Raw genomic sequence first — 24702 nt, forward strand, 5'->3', positions numbered from 1 at the left:
CATTTAGGATGGGGGATGTTCACTGGACCTCCAGAAGTTGTTTTGCTCCAGGTCACGAGTGGATAGGGCACAACTGCAACGCTTTAATCTGATGTGTTGGCTGTGGGATCACTTAGCTCTTTCTATAGCATATTGCCTCCATTGTTTAGCATGCATGTAGTTATGTGCTGGAGCTTCACCAGGTTGTCTCCTCAATTTGTGAAGCTGTCTCTGGCATACTTTCCTATACTCATTTAATCAGGGTTGGCCCCCTCCATGGCTTGATGGTGATGGTAGAGTGAGAGATATGCTTGCCCTTGAGGTTACAGATTGTGGTGGAAAACAAATGTTGCTGCTGATAGCCCACAGCTCCTCAAGGATGCCCAGTTTTGAGCTGTTAGATCTGTTCATAACCTATACCATTTCTCACAGAATGGTAGTCCCACAAGACGCGATGGAGTGTGGGCTCAGTGGGAAGATGTGACTTCTTCTCCACAGACACTGAAGGTGGTCACTCTTACTTATACTGTAATGCACAGATGCATCTGAGACAGGTGGTTTGATGAGAATGGAGTCATGTAGTTTGGCTCCTTGTATTGGTTCTCTCACCATCTGTTGCTAGCTCAGTCTGGCAGTTAAGTCTTTCAGCACTTTGCTACTTTAGTCAGTAGTGGTGTTACCGAGGCAATCTTGGTGATGGACTTTGAAGTGCCCCACCCAGAGTACATTCTGTGCCTTTGCTATCCTTGGTGCTTCTTCCAAGTGGTGTTCAATATGGAGGAGCAACTGATGGAGGGGGTTAAGTGGTAATAAGCAGGATGTTTCTTCGTCCATGTTTGACCTGATGCCATGAAACTTAATGGGTCTGGAGTCAATATTGAGGACCACAAGGCCACTCCCTCCCTCCCGTATGCCATTATGTTGCCACCTCTGGTGGACCTATCCTGGTGCTGGCACAAGGCATAACCAAGGATAGTGATTGTCTTCAGTCCTGAGTGCAAGCTCCATTATCTCACCATTGAGTGCATCCCTCTCCTGGACAACTATCTAAGGTTGAACATTCACAACTGTGGTGTTATATCTGACCCCAAGATGAGCTTCCCACCTGACATCTGCACCAACAATGACTGGCTATTTCCACCTTGCATGATAACGCCCAACTTCAACCTTACATCAGCTTATCTGCTGCTGAAACTGTCATATATACTTTTCGTACCTCTAGATTTGATTATTCCAGTGTACTCCTGGCAGATCTTCCATTTTCTATCCTTTGCAAATTTGAGGACATTCAAAACTCTACTGCCTGTGTCCTAGCACACACTAAGTCCTGCTCACCCATCTCCCCTGTGCTTGCTGATTTATCCTGGCTCCTGGTCAAGTAATGTCTTATTTTTAAAATCCCTTCATGGCCTTGCCAATTCTATCTCTGTAATCTCCTTCAGCCATACTGCCCCCTTAGATTTCTGCACTCTGCCGATTATGGCCTTTTGAGCATTTCTGATTTTAGTCACTCTCCATTGGTGGCCAGGCCTTCTGCTGCCCAGGCCTCACCTATGGAATTCATTTCCAATATCTCTCCATCTCTTTTTTTTCTTGATTTCCAAGTCAGGGTGGTGTATGGCTTGGAGGGGAACTTACAGGTGGTGATGTTCCCATGCATCCACTGCCCTTGTTTTTCTAGGTGGTAGAGGTTTCAGGTTTGGAAGATGCTGTTGAAAGAGGCTTGGTAAGTTACTGCAGTGCATCTTGCATATGGTACACACTGTAGCCACTGTGCATCAGCGATGAGGAGTGAAAGTTTAAGGTGATGGATGGAGAGAATATCAAGCAAGCTGCCTTTTCCTGGATGGTGTTGAGTTTCTTGAGTGTTGTTGGCACTGCACTCATTCTGGCAAGTAGAGATCACTCCATCATGCTCCTTACTTGTGCCTTGTAGATGGTAACCAGGCTTTGGGGGGTCAAGAGGTGAGTTACTCACCTCAGAATTCCCAGCCTCTGACCTGCCCTTGTAGCCACAGTATTTATATGGCTGATCCAGTTAAGTTTGTGTTCAATGGTAAATGCCAAGGTGTTGATGGTGGGGGTTTCAGCGAAGGTAATGCCATTGAATATTAAGGGAGATGGTTAAGTTCTCTCTTGTTTCCTCTGCCTCTCTTTCCTCCTTAAGATGTTCCATAAAACATACCTCTTTGACCCTTTTGATCATCTGACCTAATATCGCCTTATGTGGATCTGTGTCATTTTGTTTTATATTGCCCCTGCATCTTTTATTATGGTAAAGACACTATATAAATACAAGTTTTTGTTGTTGTGATGGAAAAGTCTGGAACATTGGCTAAAAGGTATGACTCTGTGAATATGATCATGTCAGGCTATTGCTTGACTCATCTGTAGGACAACTCCTCAGATGTTAATGAGGAGGACTTGGCAAGCTTTTTAAAAAGGTATTCTTTCATGGGATGTGGGTGTCGCTGATAGGCCAGCATTGATTGCCCACCCCAAATTGCCCTTGAGAAGGTGGTGGTGAGCTGCCTTCTTGAAATGATGCAGTCTATGTGTTGTAGGTACACCCACAGTGCTGTTAGGAAGGGAGTTCCAGGATTTTGACCCAGTGACAGTGAAGGGACTGCAATATAGTTCCAAGTTAGGATGGTGTATGGCTTGGAGTGGAACTTGCAAGTGATGGTTGTTCCTATGAATCTCTGGTGGTAGAGGTTGTGGATTTCAAAGGTGCTGTCAAAGAAGCCTTGGTAAGTTGCTACAGTGCATCTTGTAAATGGTAGACACTGCTGCCACTATGTGCCAGGGGTAGAAAGAGTGAAAGTTTAAGGTGGTGGATGGGGTGCCAATCAAGCAGGCTGCTTTGTCCTGGATCATGTGAGCTTCTTGTGTGTTGTTGGAGCTGCTCTTATCTAAGAGGAGAGTATTTCATTGTGCCTTGTGATGGTGGAAAGCCTTTGGGAAATGAGGCAGTGAGTTACATGTTGCAGAATTTCAGCCTCTGACCTGCCCTTGTAGCCATAGCATTTATATGACTGGTCCAGTTTAGTTTCTGGTCAATGGCAAACCCCAGGATGTTGATAGTCAGGGATTCAACAATAATAATGTCATTGAATGTCAAAGGGAGATGGTTAGATTCTCTCTTGTTGGAGGTGGTTATTTCCTGGCACTTGTGTGGCATGAATGTTACTTGCCACTTGTTAGCTCAAGCCTGAATGTTGTCCAGCCTTGCTGCGTATGGACACAGACCGCACTAAGATGTGATGAATGGTGCTGAATTGAACATCCCCATTTCTGACCTTATGAAGGAAGGGAGTCATTGATGAAGCAGCTGAGGATGGTTGGGCCTAGGACAGTACCCTGAGGAACTTCTCAGGAACTCTGGCAGCGATGTCCTGGGACTGAGATGATTGACCAACAACCACAATCATCTTCCTTTGTACTATGTATGACTCCAACCAGTGGAGAGGTTTTCCCTGACCCCGATTGATTTCAGTTTTGCTAGGGTTCCTTGATGTCACACCCAGTCAAATGTTGCCTTGATGTCAAGCACAGCCACTTTCACCTCACCACTTGAGTTCAGCTCTTTTTTCCATGTTTTTGTTTATTCATTCAAGGAATGTAGGTTTCGCTGGCTGGGCCAGCAGTTATTGCCCATCCTAATTGCCCTAGAGAAGGTGGTGGTGAGCTGCCTTCTTGAACCGCTGCAGTCCATGTGGTATAGGTATACCCACAGTGCTATTAGCGGGGGGATTTCCAGGATTTCCAGGTCAGGAGCTGAGGAGCTCTGGCAGAACTCAAACTGAGCAGGTTATTGCTGAGTAAGTGCCGCTTGATAGCACTGTCAATGGCCCCTTCCAACACTTTGCTGATGATCAAGAATGGACTGATGGGGTGGTAATTGGCTGGGCTGGACATGTCCTGCTTTTTGACTGGGCTGGACAAGCCTTTGTTGTATTTGAATCTGCTGGGTAGATGATACATCCAATTTTATTCCTATTATAGGATTTTGTCTTCATAAAGTATGTGAGATCTTGTGTTTTATAAATAGAGGCATGGAGCACAAATGTTAGGAAGTTATGCTAAACCTATATAAAAGACTAATTCAGCCCCAGCTGTAATATTGCGTCAAATTTTGGGTACTGGACTGTAGGAAGTACATGAAGGCTTTGAAGAGGGAAAAGAAGAGATTTAGTAGAATGGTTCCAGGGACAGGAGATTACAGTTGTGCCGATATACTGCAGCTAGGTTTGTTCTCCCTGGAACAGGGAAGGATAAGATGAGATTTGATAGAGGTTTAAATTTATGAAAGGCTCGGAAAGAGAGAAATGGCTTCCAGTGGCTGAAGGGCACAGATTAAACAAATGCAGGAAAAAGTCTACTAAATGTAACGTTTGCTGTTTTTGTGAGAATATTCAGCATTGTGTTCTGTTCAGGATCAGATGATGTGGTTGCCCGCTCTATTCACACAGTATTAATGTTCATGTGGGTTCAGTTTGTCCTATAGGTTACATTTGAAAAATCAATGTTTACAATGAATTTGAAACTGAGACACTAAAAAAAAAATCCAATATAAACAGTATGGATTTATTTACTTCAGGCACATATCAGAATAAACACATTTGCTTGATAGTGTTTAGGGCACAGTGGGTATCCACTGGCATATGATACTGAATAATCCATATTCATGCGAGTAATTTCCCACAAAGCTAATTCTATTTTGGGGTGTGTTGGCAGGGTTGTTTCGGGGAGGACAATTTAATTCAGTGATGAGTGAACACAATGAGAAGTATTACTCCGGTTGCTTATGCATTTCTACTTGGAAAAGGTTGCAGACTGTCACTCATTTATCCACCTATCCTTGTGTTCAGAGAATGATAAACAGTTGTTCAAAAGCAAACATAAGTTTCCTGACCTTCAGAGGTCACATTTGGGCAGTGAGAGATTGCAAGAAACTGGCAGAAACAAAACTGATGCAAATATCACACAGGTTTGAACTGAAGGTACCCGTGAGGCATCATAACTTCATGTTACACTCTGCACACCTCCAAGTTAATTCCAGAATAACGGGATCAAGTAAAGTCAATTGTACTAGACTCCTGCGTCCAGAGCATTGGGTTTGAGCATCATCGTCATCAGGACTAGTTTGATGAAAACAATGTTGAAATAGCTTTTATTGCCTGGCAGAACAACCCATGGTCACGTGTCAAGAAGGCAGCTTTCCAACAGCTCAAGGCTGGCATCCAAACACAAGTAACATTTGTGTCACACAGTGCCAGGCAATGACCATCTCCAACAAGAGAGAATCTAACCATCACCCCTTGACATTCAATGGCATTATCATCACTGAATCCCACACTATCAACATCCTGGGGGTTACCATTGACCAGAAACTGAACTGGACTAGCCATACAAATACGGTGCCTACAAGAGCAGGTCAGAGGCTAGGAATTCTGTGATGAGTAACTCACCTCCTGACTTCTAAAGCCTATCCACCATCCACAAGGCACAAGTCAGGAGTGTGATGGAATACTCCCCACTTGCCTGGATAAGTGCAGTTCCCACAACACTCAAGGAGCTTGATACCGCCCAGGACAAAGCAGCCCACTTGATTGGCACCACATCCACAAACATTCAATCCCTCCATCACTGATGCACAATAGCAGCAGTGCGTACCATCTACAAGATGCGCTGCAGGAACTCACCAAGGCTCCTTAGACAGCACCTTCCAAACCCACGACCACTACCATCTAGAAGGACAAGGGCAACAGATACATGGGAACACTACTACCTGGTGGTTCCCCTCCAAGTTGCTCACCATCTTGATTTGGAAATATAGTGCAGTTCCTTCACTGGCGCTGGGTCAAAATCCTGGAACTCCCTTCCTAACAGCGCTGTTTGTGTAACTTGTGTGAAGCTTTTTTGAAGCTAGCAGGGCCACCTCCAGATCAAGGTCAAATGGACAATATTCCCTTCACTCAAAGGATGGTGTCTCTCGTCTTAATGATGACAATGCCATTCATCAACATTGGAAGGAAAATTTTCAACAACTCTTCAACTGTGAATCCTCAGTGGCAGCTGACTTTCTCCAGGATATCACCCAATATATTGGGGTAGAATCCATGGGTCAACCATCATCAATGGGAGAGCTCCAATATGCTAACAAATGGATGAAAACAACAAAGACTGTGGCCCCAGTGGTATTCCAGCTGAGGTATTCAAAGCTGGTGGGCATTTGCTTACATGAAGGCTCCATGCATTCATCCTATGGATTTGGGAGGAAAAAGAATTCCCCCCTATCCCCACCAACCACCCCACTTCAGGAATGCAACAATTATAAGTATCTTCAAGATGGGAGATAAATCATTCCAGTGAAACTTCCAAGGCCCTCTTGTCCATAGCAAGGAAAATCCTGACACACGCTCTGCTGAACCACCTACTTCCTGTGGCTGAGGAAATCCTCCCAGAGACAAATCCAAGAAAAATGTTGAGAACAACACTAGGGATGCTTCACGACATTCATCGACCTGACTAAAGCATTGACTTAGTAAATCATGAGGCTCTGTGGATTGTAATCCAAAGGTTTGGATGTCCAAGAAACTTCATCACAATCCTGCAATTTCTTCATGATGATATGACTGTAACAGTCCTCCATGGGAGATCTTAAACAGTAGCCTTCACAATCTGGACTGGTGACAAGCAAAGCTTTGTAATAGCCCCCATACTATTTACATTCTATCCTGACAGTAGCTATTCACTTATCAAAGATCAACTGCCCTCTGGATGTGAGTATTAAATATTGCCTAGATGGAAAACTCTTTAACCTCAGTCGCATCTGTGCCAAAACTAAACTGATCACCATAGAATACATGATCTACAGTTTGCGGATGACTGCAGCCCACTCTGCATCAGATCTGCAAGCCACTCTCGATCTCTTCAATTCTGCATACAAGAAACTTGGCCTGTCCTTAAATGTTGCCAAAACAAAGCTCACATATTAACTTACACTTGGTCAGCCAAATATTCCACTTTCCATGTATATTGAAGGAGAGACTCTGGAATATGTTGAGCGCTTCCCACATCTTGGCAGCCACTTCTCTCAAAGGGCCACCATTGATGTGGAGATCCAACACTGGATTAGCTACACAGTCTCAGTTCCACAAACTATAGCAGAGAATGATGCGAGTTTGACAACAAAGACCTTTACAGTTAATAAAAGTCCTAGTGTACAGAGCAGATGTCATCACCAAACTCCTGTACTGTAGTGAGACCTAGACTGTGCATCAGTGACACAAAACAGTGCTAGAGAAATTCCATTAGCAACGCTTCCACCGCATACTCTGGATTCAATGGGAAGACTGTCAAACAAATGTTAGTATAAAAGCAAAATACTGCGGATGCTGGAAATCTGAAACAGAAACAAAAATAGCTGGAAAACTCAGCAGGTCTGACAGCATCTGCGGAGAGGAAGACAGTTAACGTTTCGAGTCCGAATGACACTTCATCAGAACTAAAGAAAAATAGAAATGAGGTGAAATATAAGCTGTTTGAGGGGGGTGGAACAGGTAGAGCTGGATAGAGGGCCAGTTTTAGGTGAAGGCAAAGAAGAGATTGCCAAAGATGTCACAGACAAAAGGACAAAGAGGTGTTGACGGTGGTGATATTAGCTAAAGGATGTGTTAAGGGTGGAAAGCAGGACGAGTAAGTGACAGACGGCCCTAGGTGGGGTGGGGTAGGGGGAAGGGATCGAATTAGGCTAAAAGGTGGAGTTAAATAATGGATGGAAATAAATTAAAAAATAAAAATAGAAATAGGTGGGAAAAGAAAAATATGTTAAAAAATAAAGTATTAGAAAAAAGGAGGCAGGGATGGAGGAGAGAGTTCATGATCTGAAGTTGTTGAACTCAATGTTAAATCCGGAAATGTTAGTGGCTTTCTTGAAGCCAGCTCCACAAGCATTCAGGCAAAACTGCAAAATTAACTTAGATCGACTGGACACTATGTCCAGATGGCCGAAAAGCATCTAGCTCGCTAGGTCTTGTTTTCCCAACTTTCAAGTAGTCAGTGTTTCAGGGGAGGACAAAGGAATTGCTTCAAAGACTCGCTGGAGCTCTCCTTGAAGCATGGGATGAAGTGGTAGAAGGTTGCGACCAATCACTCAAAATAGTGTCAACTTGTCCATCAAGTTGCATCATGACTTGAGTCACAATGTCTTAACGATGTGGCAGAGCGGTAGCAGAGAAGGAAAGAAAAGTAAGCAAATCCTGTACTCCTGATCCCACTACCTTGTGGGACATCCTGCCCCATGTGCCCCAAGATCTGTGGGTTGAGAATTGGCCTGTTCAGTCACACAAAGACTCATAGAAGAAACTTGCGACCCTAGGTAGACGTCATCCTTGAATCTAGGGACAGCCGATGATGATGCCTCTCAAGGTACTCACAGGGAGCTATGTTCAGTTCAGTTATAGCACGCATTAATAAATGCTGATGGATATAAATTTGGTATGAGTTTGTTTGCTTGTTTAATAGATTGGACTTTAATCCTATATACATAAAATAAAAAGGGAGAACATTCTCATCTCTTTAGTGGCTATTCATTGAATATAACTGCCTAAAAAAAAATCAACCAAACAAGGAGGGAATGTTTAAAGCTAATGTTAAAGTAGTACCTGTATCTGAATCCTTACTATTAGAGTTAGACATTACAGGCTCCACTTATTATTGAATCCCATGAAGGACATTGATATCATCAATTAATTAGTATACAATTAATCTGGAATTAAAAGATAGTCTCATTAATGGTGACCATGAGCCAATTGGATTGTTGTAAAAACCCATCTGGTTCAACAATGTCCTTTAGGGAAGGAAATCTGCCATCCTCACCCAGTCTGGCCTAGATGTAGCACCAGATCCACACAATGTGGTTGACTCTTAAGTGACCTCTGAAATTGCCTAGCAAGCCACTTAGTTGTATCAAACCACTAGAGAAAAATCAAAAATGAATAAAACAGCATGGACTATCTGGCCTTGACCTAAGCACCAGAAGCAACAATGATACAACATGCCCAGTTGACCCTGCAAAGTCCTCCTTACTATGATTTGGATACTTGTGCCAAAATTGGAAGAGCTGTCTCACAGGCTAGTCAAAAAACAGCCTGACATAGTCATACTCACGGAATCATACCTTACAAACAATACTCCAGACAACTTCATCACCATCCCTGGGTATGTGCTGTCCCACTGCCAGGAAAAGCTTTGGCACAGTTGTGTGTGGTCAGGAGTGAGTCACCCTCGGAGTCCTCAACATTGACTCTGGACACCATTAAGTTTCATGGCATCAGGTCAAACATGGGCAAGGAAACATTCTGCTGATTACCATCTACCACCCTCCCTCAATAGATGAATCAGTACTTCCATACTGAACACCACTTGAAAGAAACATTGAGGGTGGCAAGGGAACAGAATGTACCCGGGGGTGGGGGACTTCAATGCCATCGCCAAGAGTGGCTAGTAGTATCACTACTGACCGAATGGGCCAGTTTCTAAAGGATATAATTGGCAGACTGGGCATGCGGCAGGTTGTGAGGAAACCAACAAGGGGGACTTCATCCTTGCCAATCTACCTGTTGCAGATGCATTTGTCCATGACAGTATTGGTCGAAGTGACCACCACACAGTCCCTGTGAAGATTAAATTCTGTCTTCACTACATCCACGCTGTTGTGTAGTACTACCATCGTGCTAAATGGGAAAGATTCAGGACAGATCTAGGAGCTCAAAATTGTGCAGCCACGAGACGCTGTAGGGCATCAGCAACAGCAGAAATGTATTCAACCACAATGTGTAACCTCATGACATCCCTTGCTTCACCATTACAATCAAGCCAAGGGATCCCTGGTTCAATGAAGAGGGCAGGAAGGCATGCCAGGAGCAGAATCAGGCATACCTAAAAATGGGATGCCAACCTGATGAAGCTACAACACAGGGCTGCGTGCATGCTAAACAGCATAACCAACAAATCAGATCAAGGCTCTGCGACATCCGGTCGTGAATGGTGATGGATAATTAAACAACTAACTGGAGGAGGAGGCTCCATAAGTAATCCCATCCTCAATCATCAGGAAGCCCAGCACATCAGTGCAAAAGACAAAGCTAAAGCATTTACAACCATCTTCAGCCAGAAGTGCTGAGTGGATGATCCATCTCAGCCTCCTCCTGGGGTCCCCAGCAACACAGATGCTAATCTTCAGCTTATTCAATTCATAGTGTCAAATTGCCCAGGTATGTCCTGTCCATAAAAAGCAGTACAAATCCAATGTGGCCAATTGTTGCCCTACAAGTCTACTTTTGATCATCAGCAAAGTGATAGACGGCGTCATTGATGGTCCTATCAAGCAGCACTTACACAGCAATAACCTGCTCAGTGATGCCCATTTTGGGTTCCACCAGGGCCAGTTGGCTCCTGACCTTATAGCCTTGGTCCATCCATTGACAAAAGAGCTGAAATCAAGTGGTGAGGTAAGAGTGTCTGCCCTTAACATCAAGACAGCATTTGGATAAATGTGGCATCAAGGAGCCTAGCTAAACTGGAGTCAAAGGGAATCAGGGAAAACTCTTTGCTGGTTGGAGTCATACTTAGCACAAAGAAAGATGGTTGTGTTTGTTGGAGGCCAATCATCTCAGCCCCAGGAAATTACTGCAAGACTTTCTCAGGGTAATGTCCTAGGCCCAGACATTTCCAGCTGCTTCATCAATCGGGGGAGGCAATGGCGTGGTGGTATTGTTACTGTACTAGTAATCCAGAGACCTCGGGACCTGGGTTTGAATCCCACTGTGGCAGATGGTGGAATATGAATCCAATAAATATCTGGAATTAAAAGCCGAATGATGACCATGAAACCATTGTCAATTGTTGTGAAAACCCATCTGGTTCACTAATGTCCTTTAGGGAAGGAAATCTGCTGGTCTGGCCAGACCCAAAGCAATGTAGTTGACTCTTAAATGCCCTCTGAACAAGGGCTGGTCTAGCCAGTGATGCCCACATCCTGTGGATAAATATTTTTTAAAATAGTGTTGGTTACAGAACATTGTCTGTTAGGGAAGTCTTTGTAGTCTTCTGTATGTTTATTAACTACTTGTAACTATATACAGACATACAGTAAAGGGCGCAGGCATAGAGCTATCTCCATGTCTGCGTCTTAACACATCTCTGGCAAACACCACACTGACCCTAGGTCCAGATCATGTGCCTGTGTGGGCGGTACTGTACTCAGTTCCACATTAACCCTGTATATACCAGACCCTTATACTACATCCCATGGATGTAGAGTTAATTTGCTTTACTTCAAGACTTACATTGTCATTTACTTTATTGTTACAACCCTAATGCTATTCCAACATTATTGCTTTTACAGTATTGGCTTTGACAACATTCTCACTCCCTGATCTCTCCCCTTCAAGTCCTTTAAGTTAGAGGATCAGGCGGTCTGGAGGCATTATAACGCTTTCACATCTTGTTCAGCTGTTCTGTTGGGAGAGTGTAGGCTCTTTTGGTTCTTGTTCTTGTTGTTGGCTTGGAGGTTGGACTGGCATTTGGGTAAGCTTTCATTCCTTTCTTCCATTGCTTAATGTTGACCTAGGCCTGGTCAATTGACTGTTGCGTTGATTCATGGCTGCTGTTACTCTTGATCATTTCTTGTGGGGTGGATGAACATGGTATTCATCTCCTTGGCACTGCTTTTTCTTCTTCCTTTTCTTTGTGGGCCATCCCGAAGCCCTCTGAGGTTGGGGGAGAGTGTTCCTGTGTTTTGTTGTCAATGGTGAGACACTGGTACCAGATTCCAGCATCTTTTGTGGTTGTGACATGCTGGCTGGAAGTTACAGTGTGTGCACAGTGGTTTCTGAACCATTGTCATAGTTGGAGGTGGAGGCTTCTCAGACTGCTGATCATTCTCTAGTACCACTTCCACCAGAGGTGCGATGGTAATTTTGTGGACGGTAGGTTGGTCTGAATATTTGGGGCTTTCCGGAACCTGCAGTGATAATGGACAAACCTGCTCCACAAAGAGAGAAGAGAGCTCGAAGGTGAAATCCAAATCTGGATATTCTTTAGTGTTTGAGTACTCAGGACAGTGCTGTTCTGGCTGGCTAACGATGGTGGTAGTCTTGACATCCTCTACTGTCTGGGGGAGATGCAGGCATTTCTGCTCAGGAGAGAGAAAGGCTGGTTATGGATGGTATACATCAGCTCAAAGGTCTGTTTGCCACCCCATGTTGTATTCTCTCCACTGTTCGGTTTTTCTCTGGTAGAGTATAATTCTGTTGTGCTACCTTTCACAGCTGGATTCACTCAATACAGACAGCAATGTATGTTATATTTTGGAAATGCTGCAAATGTTGTTAAACTCTGTACGCAGGGTACCTTCACGTTACAATGTAATTCTGATAACTTCCACCTCACAGGGTCAAAATGTCTGTCTGCTGTGATTGAATCATAACTTCAAATAGTTCAGTTTCACTGTTAAAAAATTACCAGTCAGAAATACACACACACATACACACAGATACACACACACACACACACACACTCTATCTCTCTCACACACACACACAAACACACGCACGCGCACACACACACACACACACACACAGAGTTTTGCTGTATTTATTAACTATTTCAGATGATGTGATAAAATGCTCCATATCCTACGTTGCCAATGACACAATAAATTAGACAGCATTGGAAGCAGTGTAGCTGGAAGCATCAAATTACAAAGAGATATGAATATATCCATATGCACACAAACACGCACATTCTCTCCCTCTCACACACATGCACACTCACACTTATAACTATATACACACTTGCAGTAAAGGGTACAGGCATGGAGCTACCTCCATGTCTACATCTTCACATGTCTCTGGCCAACACCACACTGACCGAAGTCCAGATCATGTGACTTCTTACAGCACTGTATGGGTGGTTCTGTACTCATTCCCACATTAACCCTGTATATCCCAGACTCTTGTAATACATCAATGACCTTCCTCCCATCATAAGGTCAGAATTGAGGATGTTTGCTGAAATTTGCAAATGTTCAGTACCATTTATACTCCTCAGATACTGAAGCGGTGCATGTCCATATGCAGCAAGACCTGTGCAATATTCAGGCTTGGGCTGATAAGTGGCAAGTAACATTCGCACCACACAAGTGCTGGACCATGGCCATCTCCAACAAGAGAGAATGTAACCATTTTCCTTGACATTTCATGGCATTACCATCACTGAATCCTACACCATTAATATCTTGGGTGTTACCATTGACCAGAGGCGCAACTGGACCAGCTATATAAATACCGTGGCTACAAGAGCAAGTCAGAGGCTGGGAATGCTGCTGCAGTTAACTCACCTCCTAACTCCCCAAAGCCTGTCCACTATCTACAGGGCATAAGTCAGGAGTGTGATGGAAAACTCCGCACTTGCCTGGATGATTGTGGCTCCAACAACATTCAAGAAACTTGACACAATCCAGGACAAAGCAGCCTGCTTGATCGACACTGCAACCACCACCAAAGAGGAGTTGGGGGGTGGAGGAGGAGGAGAGGGAGGAGGGGGAAGAGGGGGAGAGTGAGGAGGAGGAGGGAAAGTGGAGGAGGAGGGGTTTGGGTGGAGGGAGGAGGAAGGTAATGGGGGGAGTAGGAGGGGAGGAGGAAGAGGATGGGGGAGTAGGAGGGGAGGAGTAGTAGAGGGGAGGGAAAAAGGAGGAAATGAGGGGACAGTGGGAGTAGGAGAGTGGAGGGAGAGAAGTAGGAGTGGGGAGGGGTGTGAGAGGAGGAGGACGAGGGTGGAAGAGGATGGAGTAGGGGGAGGAGGAAAAGGGGAAGGGAGGAGGAGGAGGGGGAGGGGAGGGAGTAGGATAGGGGAGGTCAAGAAGTAGGAGGGGGAGAAGTAGGAGGGAGGAGGATGAGGGGAGGAGGAGGAGGAAGGTGAGGAGAAGGAGGGGAGAGGGAGTAGGAGGGGGAGTGGGAGTAGGAAGGGGAGGAGTGGGGGAGGAGCAGGAGGGGAGAAGTGGGAGGGGCAGGTGGAGTAGGAAGAAGAGGGGAGGAGGAGGGTAGGAGGGGGTAGGCTGAGGGGGAGGAGGAGGGGGGATGGGAAAGAGTAGGAGGAGGTGGGCAGGAAGATGAGGAGGGGTAGGAGGAGGAATAGGAGGGGGAAATGAGGGGGAGGGGAGGAGGAGGAGGGGGAGTGGGTGTAGCTGGGAGGGGGAGGAGCAGGAGAAGGAGGAGCGGGAGGGGGAGGAGGAGGAGGGGGAGGAGGAGGAAGGTTGGAGGAGGGGAGGAGGGTGTTCTTTTATTTTTTCTTTCTAAGCCTGCAGGAGGCCAGGAATTGAAAAGCAGCATGAGAGGACTGAGTTTTGAAAACATCCAAGAGTGACATCACAGAACAAACATAAGTTAATTGGTTGGTGAGGAGCTGCTGTTGGGGAGGGTCTTTCAGTAACTGAAAATTAGAAAAATGCATTTTTTTAAAAGAAGGAGCTACTTAGATGTCAATACGAAACACAAGCAACCGGGAAGTAAAGTTATGTCAAGGCCAGGTAAAATAAAGTAGTATATGTAAACCAAGGTAAAATAAAGTTAGCATAAGGGAAGTGAATTGAAGCTACTGCAGGTCAGCTCGATCGGGTGAAATGCGTGTCCTGAAATGTGTGAGAGGTTTTGGTTGCTACTGCTGTCCAAGACAACCACATGTGCAGGAAGTGTCGCCTTGAGCAGAACCTTGAGCTCTGGGCTTTGGATCTCGAGTGGCGGCTAAAATTACTGTTGTGCATCCACAAGGCTGAGAGTCACGTGGATAGTACGTTCAGAGAGGTGGTCACACCACAGCTTAGAAGCCTGGAGGCAGAAAGGGAAAGGGTGATCACCAGGCAGTCCAAGAGAAATAAGCCGGTAATACAGGAGGCTCCAGGGTCCTGTTTGCCAATTGGATTTCTGTTTTGGATACCGGTGAGGGTGTTAGTTCCTTGTAAGAGTGCAGTCAGAGCCAGGTTTGTGGTACGCAGGCGGCTGTGCTGTACAGGAGGGTAGGAAGAAGAGAGGAAAACCAGTAGTGATAGGGGATTTGTTAGCTACAGGAACAGACAGGCATTTCTATGACTCCAGGATGGTATGCTGCCTCCCTGGTGCCAGGATCAAGAATGCCACGGAGCAGTTACAGGGCATTTTTCTGGGGGAGGGTGATTAGCCAGAGGTCATGGTCCACGTTGGTACCACTGACTTAGGTAGGAAAGGGGATGAGGTCCTGAAAGCAGGTTTTAGGGAGCCAGGAAGGAGATCGAAAAACAGGACATCTAAAGCCGTAATTTCAGGATTATTCCCAGTCCCACATGCAAGTCAGTATAGAAATAGGAGAATTGAGTGATTGAACACATGGCTGGAAAGCTGGTGTAGGAGGGAGGGCATCAGATTTCTAAGACATTGGGACTGGTTCTAGGGAAGGTGGGACCTGTACAAGCCAGATGGTCTACACCTGAACAGGACTGGGCGAATATCCTCACAGGGAGATTTGCTAGTGCTATTAGTGGGGTTTTAAACTAGATTGGTAGGGGATGGGAACCTGAGGGCAAATTCAGAGTAGGGAATGGGAGATGGAGAATTAGTAAGTGACTCTGAAAGACTGAAGCAGCACAGTTTAAGAAGTGTACAGCACAGGAATTTGGCAGTGTTAGAAGGTGTATATGTAAGTGCAAGGATTATAACAATAAGGCTAAGCTGATGGCAGCATGGTATCATTGCTATCATGGAAACCTGGCTTAAAGAGGGGCAAAAATGGCAGCTCAACATCCCTGGATTTAGAGTTTTCAGGCAGGATAGAGAGAAGGGTAAAAACAATTACAACTATGAGGAGAGATGATATACTAAATGAAGCATCAAATAAAGCTACATAGGTTGAGCTCAGAAATAAAAAAGGCAGCCACACTGCTAGCCGTGTACTACATACCCCCAAATAGTGGAAGGGAGTCAGAAGAACAAATATGAAGGCAAATTACTGAGCGCAAAAACAATAAGGCAGTAATCGTTGGGGACTTCAACCACTCTAATATCAACTGGGATACGAACAGTGTGAAGGGCGCAGAAGGCCCAAAATTCTTGAGCTGCACTGAAGAGAACTTTTTAAGCCAGTACGTAATAAGCCCAATGAGAGGGGAGTGCAAATCTAGTCTTGGGAAATGAAGCTGGGCAAATGGACGAAGTAGCAGCAGAGGACCATTTTGGAGATAGTGACCATAATATGGTTAGTTTAGCATTATTATGGAAAAGGACAAAGATAGCACAGCAATAAAAGTTCTAAATTGGGGGAAGACAAATTTTACAAAGCTGAGAGGTGAGCTGGTGAGTGTGGTCTGGATACAGCTACTAGGAGGGAAAATCAGTGGGAGGTATTCAAAAGGGAGGTTCTACTGGCACATTGTAGACATGACCCCACAAAGAAAAAGGATAGTACTGCCAAATCTAGAGCCCCCTGGTTATCCAGAAGCATACAGGGTTAAGATAAGGCAGAAAAAGAAACCTTTGACGGTCACAAAAAGCCTAGAGGAGTATAGAAAGTACAGGGGTGAAGTAAAGAAGGGAAATCAGAAATCAAAGAGAGGATACAAAAAATAGCATGTAAAATCAAAAAAAAACCCAAAGATGTTTTACCAGTACATTAACAGCAAGAGAATAACTAAGGAAAGGGTAGGGGCTATCGGAGATGTACACAGTAACTTGTGTGTTGATGCTGATGATTTGGGCAGGATTCTCAATGAATAATTTTTCTCTGTCTTCACTAAGGAGAGGGATGATGCAGACATTCTAGTTAAGGAGGAGGAGGAGTATGAAATATTATATACAATAAGCATAATAAGAGAGGAAGTACTGGAGGGTCTGGCATCCTTGAAGGTGGATAAATCACCAGGGCCGTATAGATTATATCTCAGGTTGTTAAATGAAGCCAGGGAGAAAATGGCGAATGCTCTGAGGATCATTTTCTAATACTCATTAGATACAAGCAAAGTACTAGAGGATTGGAGGTCTGCGAACATTGTACCATTATTTAAAAAGGGTGTACGGGATAGGCCAGAAAATGATAGGCCTGTGAATCTCAATTTGGTGGTGGGCAAATTATTGAAATCAATTCTGAGAGACAGGATAAACTGTCATTTAGAAAGATACGGATTGATCAGGGATAGTCAGCATGTTAGAGCAAGATCATGTCTTACTAACGTAAGGAGGATTGATGAGGGTAATGCAGTGGATGTTGTCTACATGGATTTTAGTAAGGCATTTGACAAGGTCTCACATGTTAGACTGGTTAGAAAAGTGAGATCTCATGGGATACAGGGGAAGGTGGTGAGTTGGATCCAAAATTGGCTCAGCGGCAGGAAACAAAGGGTAATAGTCGATGTTTGTTTTTGCGAATGGAAAGCAGTTTCCAGTGGCGTTCCACAGGGCTCAGTGTTGGGTCCCTTGCTGTTTGTTGTACATATTCATGATTTGAACTTAAATGTGGGAGGCATGATTGGGAAATTTGCAGATGACACAAAAAAAAAAAGTGTGAGGAAATGCATTTGGGGAGGGGAAACAGAGCAAGGGAATACTCAATAAATGGGAAGTTATTGAGAGGGGTTGAGGAAGTGAGAGACCTTGAAGTACATGTCCACAGGTCCCTGAAGGTGGTAGGCCAGGTGGAAAAGGAGGTGAAGAAAACATATGGAATGCTTTCCTTTATTGGATGAGGTATTGATTACAAAGGCAGGGATGTAATGATGGAACAGTATAAAACTCTAGTTAGGCCACAGCTGGAATTTTGTGTACAGTTCTGGTCTCCACATTACAGGAAGTACATAATTGCTCTGGAGAGAGAACAGAGAAGATTTACAGGAATGTTGCCATGGCTGGAAAATTGCAGCCATGAGGAAAGATTGTATAGGCTACGGTTATTTTCCTTAGAACAGAGGAGGCTGAGGGGTGACCTAATTGAAGTGTCCAAAATTATGAGGGGCCTAGATAGGGTGGACAGGAAAGATTTGTTTCCCCTAGCTGAGGGATCAATTTGGGGCCCAGATTTAAGGTGATTGTTAGAAGGAATAGAGGGGACATGAGGAAAACTAATTTTACCCAGAGGGTGGTGGTCATCTGGAATTCACTGCCTAAGTTGGTGGTTGAGGCTGAAATGCTGAACTCATTTAAAAAGTTACCTGGATCTGCACCTGAAGTGCTGTAACCCGCAAGGCTATGGACCAGGTGCTAGAAAGTGGGATTAAAAATGAGTGGCTAGTTTCTTTTTTTCCTTCTTTTGGCTGGTGCAGACACAATGCGCTGAATGGCCGCTTTCTGTACCGTAGCTTTTCTATGATTCTATGGAAGTGGCTGAAGGCACTGGATACGGCAAAGGCTATGGAACCTGACAATATTCTGGCAATAGTACTAATGACATGTGCTCCAGAACTAGCAGCACCCCTAGCCAAGCTGTTCCAGTACAGCTTCAACACTGGCATCTACCCAGCAATGTAGGAAATTGCCCAAATATGTCTTTTACACAAAAATCAGGGCAAATCCAACCTGACCAATTACCGCCCTATCAGTATACTTTCAATCATCAGTAAAGTGATGCAAGTGGTCATTAACAGTGTTATCAAATGGCACTTGCTTAGCATTAACCTGCTCACTGATGCTCAGTTTGGGTTCCGCCAGGGTCACACAGCTCCTGAACTCATTACAGCCTTGGTTCAAACATGGACAAAAGAGCTGAACTTCAGAGGTGAGGTGAGAGTGACTGCCTTGGACATCAAATCATTTGACTGAGTGTGGCATCAAGGAGCCCTAGCAAAACTGGAGTCAATGGAATCAGGGGAAAAGCTCTAACTGGTCATACCTAGCACAAAGGAAGATGGTTGTGGTTGTTGGAGGTCAATCATATCAGTTCCAGGATATCACTGCAGGAGTTCCTCAGGGTAGTGTCCTTGGCCCAACCATCTTCAGCTGCTTCTTCAATGACCTTTCTTCCATCATAAGGTTAGAATTAGGGATGTTCGCTGATGATTGCATATTGTTCAGCATCATTCACGACTCCATAGATACTGAAGCAGTCCATGTCCAAATGCAGCAAGACCTGGACAATTTCCAGGCTTGTGCCGACAAGCGGCAAGTAACATTCGTGTCACACAAGTGCTAGGCAATGACTATCTCCAACAACAGAGAATCTAACCAGCGCCCCTTGACATTCAATGGCATCACCAGCTCTGAATTCCCTGTTATTTATACGGCTAGTTCAGTTCAGTTTAACTGAACTGTACTAGCCATATAAATACCGTGGATACAAGAGTAGGTCAGAGATTAGGAATCCTGTGCCAAGTAACTCACCGCCTGACCAGCCCCAAAGCATGTCCACCACCTGCAAGGCACAAGTCAGAAGTGTGATAGAATACTCTCCACTTGCCTAGAGGAGTGCAGCTCCAACAACAATCAAGAAACTTGACACCGTCCAGGACAAAACAAAAACAGAATTATCTGGAAAAACTCAGCAGGTCTGGCAGCATCGGCGGAGAAGAAAAGATTTGACGTTTCGAGTCCTCATGACCCTTCAGCAGAACTGGGTGAATCCAAGGAGAGGAGTGAAATGTAGGCTGGTTTAAGGTGGGGGGTTGGGTGGGGGGAGAGAAGTGGAGGGGGGTGGTTGTAGGGACAAGTAAGCAGTGATAGGAGCAGATAATCAAAAGATGTCACAGACAAAAGAACAAAAGAACACAGAGGTGTTGAAGTTGGTGATATTATCTAAACGAATGTGCTAATTAAGAATGGATGGTAGGGCACTCAAGGTATAGCTCTAGTGGGGGTGGGGGGGCATAAAAGATTTAAAAATAATGGAAATAGGTGGGAAAAGAAAAATCTATGTAATTTATTGGAAAAAACAAAAGGAAGGGGGAAGAAACAGAAAGGGGGTGGGGATGGAGGAGGGAGTTCACGATCTAAAGTTGTTGAATTCAATATTCAGTCCGGAAGGCTGTAAAGTGCCTAGTCAGAAGATGAGGTGCTGTTCCTCCACTTTGCGTTGGGCTTCACTGGAACAATGCAGCAAGCCAAGGACAGACATGAGAAGGCAAGAGACAAGGTGGAATGTTAAAATGGCAAGTGACCGGGAGGTTTGGGTCATTCTTGCGGACAGACCGCAGGTGTTCTGCAAAGCGGTCACCCAGTTTACGTTCGGTCTCTCCAATGTAGAGGAGACCGCATTGGGAGCAACAAATGCAGTAGACTAATTTGGGGGAAATGCAAGTGAAATGCTGCTTCACTTTAAAGGAGTGTTTGGGCCCTTGGACGGTGAGGAGAGAGGAAATGAAGGGGCAGGTGTTGCATCTTTTGCGTGGGCGTGGGGAGGTGCCATAGGTGGGGGTTGAGGAGTAGGGGGTGATGGTGGAGTGGACCAGGGTGTCCCGGAGGGAATGATCCCTACGGAATGCCGATGGGGGGGTGAAGGGAAGATGTGTTTGGTGGTGGCATCATGCTGGAGTTGGCGGAAATGGCGGAGGATGCTTCTTTGAATGCAGAGGCTGGTGGGGACAAGGGGGACCCTATCATGTTTCTGGGAGGGAAGAGAAGGCGTGAGGGCGGATGCGCGGGAGATGGGCCGGACACGGTTGAGGGCCCTGTCAATGACCGTGGGTGGAAAACCTCGGTTAAGGAAGAAGGAGGACATGTCAGAGGAACTGTTTTTGAAGGTAGCATCATCAAAACAGATGCAACGGAGGCGAAGGAAGTGAGAGAATGGGATGGAGTCCTTACAGGAAGCGGGGTATGAGGAGCTGTAGTTGAGATAGCTGTGGGAGTCGGTAGGCTTGTAATGGATATTGGTGGACAGTCTATCACCAGAGATTGAGACGGAGAGGTCAAGGAAGGGAAGGGAAGTGTCAGAGATGGACCATGTGAAAATGATGGAGGGGTGGAGATTGGAAGCAAAATTAATAAATTTTTCCAAGTCCCGACGAGAGCATGAAGTAATCATCAAAGTACTGGAGAAAGAGTTGTGGAAGGGGGCCGGAGTAGGACTGGAACAAGGAATGTTCCACATACCTCATAAAGAGACAGGCATAGCTGGGGCCCATGTGGGTACCTGCACACCAGTAGGGCTCGGATCACCGGACCCATGGTGTCCACAACATAAAATATCTAGGGTGAGTTATTGTGCTGTAATTTGAGTGTAATAGATTCCAGGGATGGAATCTTGTTTTGGATTTCCAGCATCCGCAGTTTTTTGTTTTTAACCGTCCAGGACAAGGCAGCCCACTTGATTGGCACCCCCCCATAAACATTCACTCTCATTCACTCTCTCCACCACAGATGCACAGTGGTAGCAGTATGTACCATTTACAAGATGCACTGTAGGAACCCGCCAATCCTCCCTAGACAGCACCTTCCAAACCCATGACACTACCATCTAGAAGCATAAGGGCAGCAGACACATGAGAACACTACCACCTGGAAATTCCCCTCCAAGACACTCACCATCCTGGCTTGGAATAGGAAATAGGAAAACGAATAGGAAAAAAAGGTTTTGTTGTCCTGTCATGCCATTTGGTGTTTGTGATTGATACGATCTTGTTTCTGGGAATATGCTGACAATTTCTGCTGGATTCCATGTACTATCAGTTGGGTGTTGTACTTGAACTTTGTGTCCAAAGTGGAGGTTGATAAATTCATTACTTGCATGCCAGTTGTGGGCACCTTTCATCTTTCCCTGTTTTTTGAACAATACATCAGGGATGCTGTGAGTATCGACAAGTGATGGCTGCAGAAGATTGTCTGCCACATAGTAATTCTGCATGGTTCCACAGTACAATGAAGTTTGAAAGTTTGGAATGGGTGTACATATTCAGTTCCAACTGTACCACCCAGCCTGTTGGCTGATGATCTGTGTTGATGATTTGGTCTTCTCTCAGTGTAAGCAAAGGGTTTACGATGGTGCTCCTAGTGATCTGTGGTCCTCATCAGTGTCTTTGCGATACTATGGATGGTGACGAAGGACAAGTCCCTGCACACCAGTAGGGCTCGGAACACTGGAGCCATGGTGTCCACAACATAAAATATCTAGGGTGAGTTATTGTGCTGTAATTTGAGTGTATTAGATTCCAGGGATGGAATCTTGAAGCCATTTTACATAATGAGTTTGGCAGTGGTTGGTTGAATCTTCACTTGCCACTTCTGTGTGTAAATATGTTTCAATATGCAAAGTGGAACGATGTTTGCACCTTTACCAGTGTCCAGTTTTGCATATGCTGTCCCTGCGTTTGTGGACATATAATCTGAATGTTGGCAAAGGCTTCTGTTGGTATCACTGTGCCAAAACATTATTTGATATTCACCATGCTCTATGTCTGCTCAGTTTGTGTATAAATGATCTAGTCATCCTGATCATTCGGCTGTATAGCTTGGCTAGGCATTTTAATGGATCTTATCTTGATGCTGTCTGGTACACAATTTCAGTGTGCATGTATGAGGTCGCATTGCCTGATTAAGGGGATCCAATCACTTAACTAAACTAATTGAACTGGTATACACTCATTTATTTCAATGGAATATTGCTAAATGTTATACCTGATTTGTATTTAGAATTAGCAATTCCGTCTTAGATAAGAAATTGAAAGCAGTAGATCTCTGTTTTAATCAAGTCAATATTTAAAATTATGCAGCTAGAAAATCACACAATTGAAATTTGAGGAAAGAAATTGTGCAGACATGATGGGCTGAATGGCCTCCTTCTACACTAACAATTTTGTGATTTTGTGATATCTGGGGTCTAATGTACATGGCTGAAGAAATGATTTACTGCAATTGTGGAACTTTATAACTTCCAAAAATGGGAGGCAATGCTGTGTATTAGTGGCATATTCTGTAAGGTAAACATTACTGATTTACTCATAAACCATCCCCACCCCCTCTATAAAGTGCATCTGGTCGTTTGCATTCTCTGCTGGCTGACTTTTGGTCCAATTCACAATACTTGGGAAATATTTATAAGGCATGCAGGTAACTGAAAAAATATCTTGATCTTTAAACAGAGAGTATTAGATAACCTACCCGGTATTTCTACTTGACGTACAGATAGAATTTTTAATATGAAAATAGGTATCCAACAAAGAGCGTCTGTGAAGACGATGAAAAAGAAGCGTTTGGCAATGGTCACTTCCTTTTTAATGTGGTTGCTGATTTCTGTTGCCATTGTACTAGTTTGATGAATATTGTAGAACATACTTCCATAGGAAAATACTATCACTATGAAAGCGATAAGGTTTAGACCTGCAAAAACAAAATAAAATTTTATAAATATGTACATTTAATAATAAACCTTATTATGACGCTTTTTTCATAATTGCCTTTTTCAACCTTCAAATTCCTGACACTATATTTTTATACTCAACATAACAAGCTTGGAAGGAGCCAGATGCACAATTGTTCATCGGCCTGGTCATCTTCACAGCCTTTGACAATGCAGTCCTTGCTCTGCTCTGAAGTTGGAGTTGTTGGCTACAGCACTTGGTAGATTTCACTGAGGACTTAGTGGAGCACAAACATCTCACATGTTATTCATCATTGATGTTTAAGTTTGAGAATTGCTTCCTGAACCCGTGTGTGGATCTGGTCTCCTGCTGAGAGCTCTTATCTCCTTCTCATCCCTCTTCTAGCAGCTGATGTTAGCTTGTTTTGTTTCTGTTCATTCTCCCAATCATGTTTTATTCCAAGATGAAGGCTTACCAATGCATCCATGTTTGGAGGCAACTGGTTTGTTAAAGCCTTGAAGTCAAAAAGTTCTTCAGCGCCTGCCTCGCCACTTCCTGTAGGCTTTTGATACTTGCAACAACTATACAAAGCACCAAAATATGTACATTTATAACAACAGTCAGAAGAAATCTATCAGCAACTAATCTGTAAGTAGTTGAAGATCCCTTTAAATAGCTCTGATGCAGTGTCCTTCCTGTTCTGTTGTGCAAGCGTAAGAGAGGGCGCTGGCTAGAGTGTTGAGCTTCAAAATGCACTACTGCTGTGCATGCTGGCTGATGTCATGATCTGCCTGTTCTGAATAATTCCGATGGATATTAACTGCACTCACCAAAATAGCCTCTGGTGTGCTTTGCATCAGAAGCATGTACATGAGTGCTTCAGAGGCCACCTTAAAGGCTTCACAGAACTCAGTTTGTCACTCAAAGACTCTGGAATGCTCTTTATAATCACAGATTCAGAGTGTGGATGTTATCCATGGATAACATCCACATTCAGCAATAGACCTGCAGTCAAAAAGAGCACATCTGGAGGAGTTTCAGGGCTAGCCAGGGAAATACTGAATAAGGGGGTGGGGAACTCATGCCTGCTGAGAGCAGGTGTAAGTTTCTCTGAAGGCCTTACAAAAGCTGTATTTTTTACTATGGAAAGATAATTGATTCCAGATGGTACTTATTACCTTCTCCAAAAAGTCTGGAAAAATGTAGAAAAGGTACACTTATACAGTGCCTATCAGATGTGCTTTATAGCCAATGAATTGATTTTGAGATGTAGTCACTGTTGTTATGTAGGCAATCACAGCTGATTTGTGCACAATAAGGTCCCAAAACATCACTTACATAAATGACCAGTTTTTTTTTGGTTGAGTGCTATGGAGTGGCTAGGATAAATTCAGAGCTTCCCTGTTTTT

At 44.4% G+C, this 24702-nt stretch overlaps 1 protein-coding gene across 1 annotated transcript in view; it reads right to left on the bottom strand.

Moving 5' to 3' along the window:
* rxfp1 (relaxin family peptide receptor 1) overlaps positions 1-24702 on the bottom strand; it is a 162562-nt gene that overhangs the window by 11667 nt on the left and 126193 nt on the right. The window contains exon 17 of the mRNA XM_041177153.1: positions 23094-23312. Coding sequence (XP_041033087.1) covers positions 23094-23312 — 219 coding nt within the window. The remainder of the gene's footprint in view (positions 1-23093; positions 23313-24702) is intronic.

Source organism: Carcharodon carcharias, chromosome 1 (genome assembly GCF_017639515.1).
Source record: "Carcharodon carcharias isolate sCarCar2 chromosome 1, sCarCar2.pri, whole genome shotgun sequence".
Lineage (NCBI taxonomy): Eukaryota > Metazoa > Chordata > Chondrichthyes > Lamniformes > Lamnidae > Carcharodon > Carcharodon carcharias.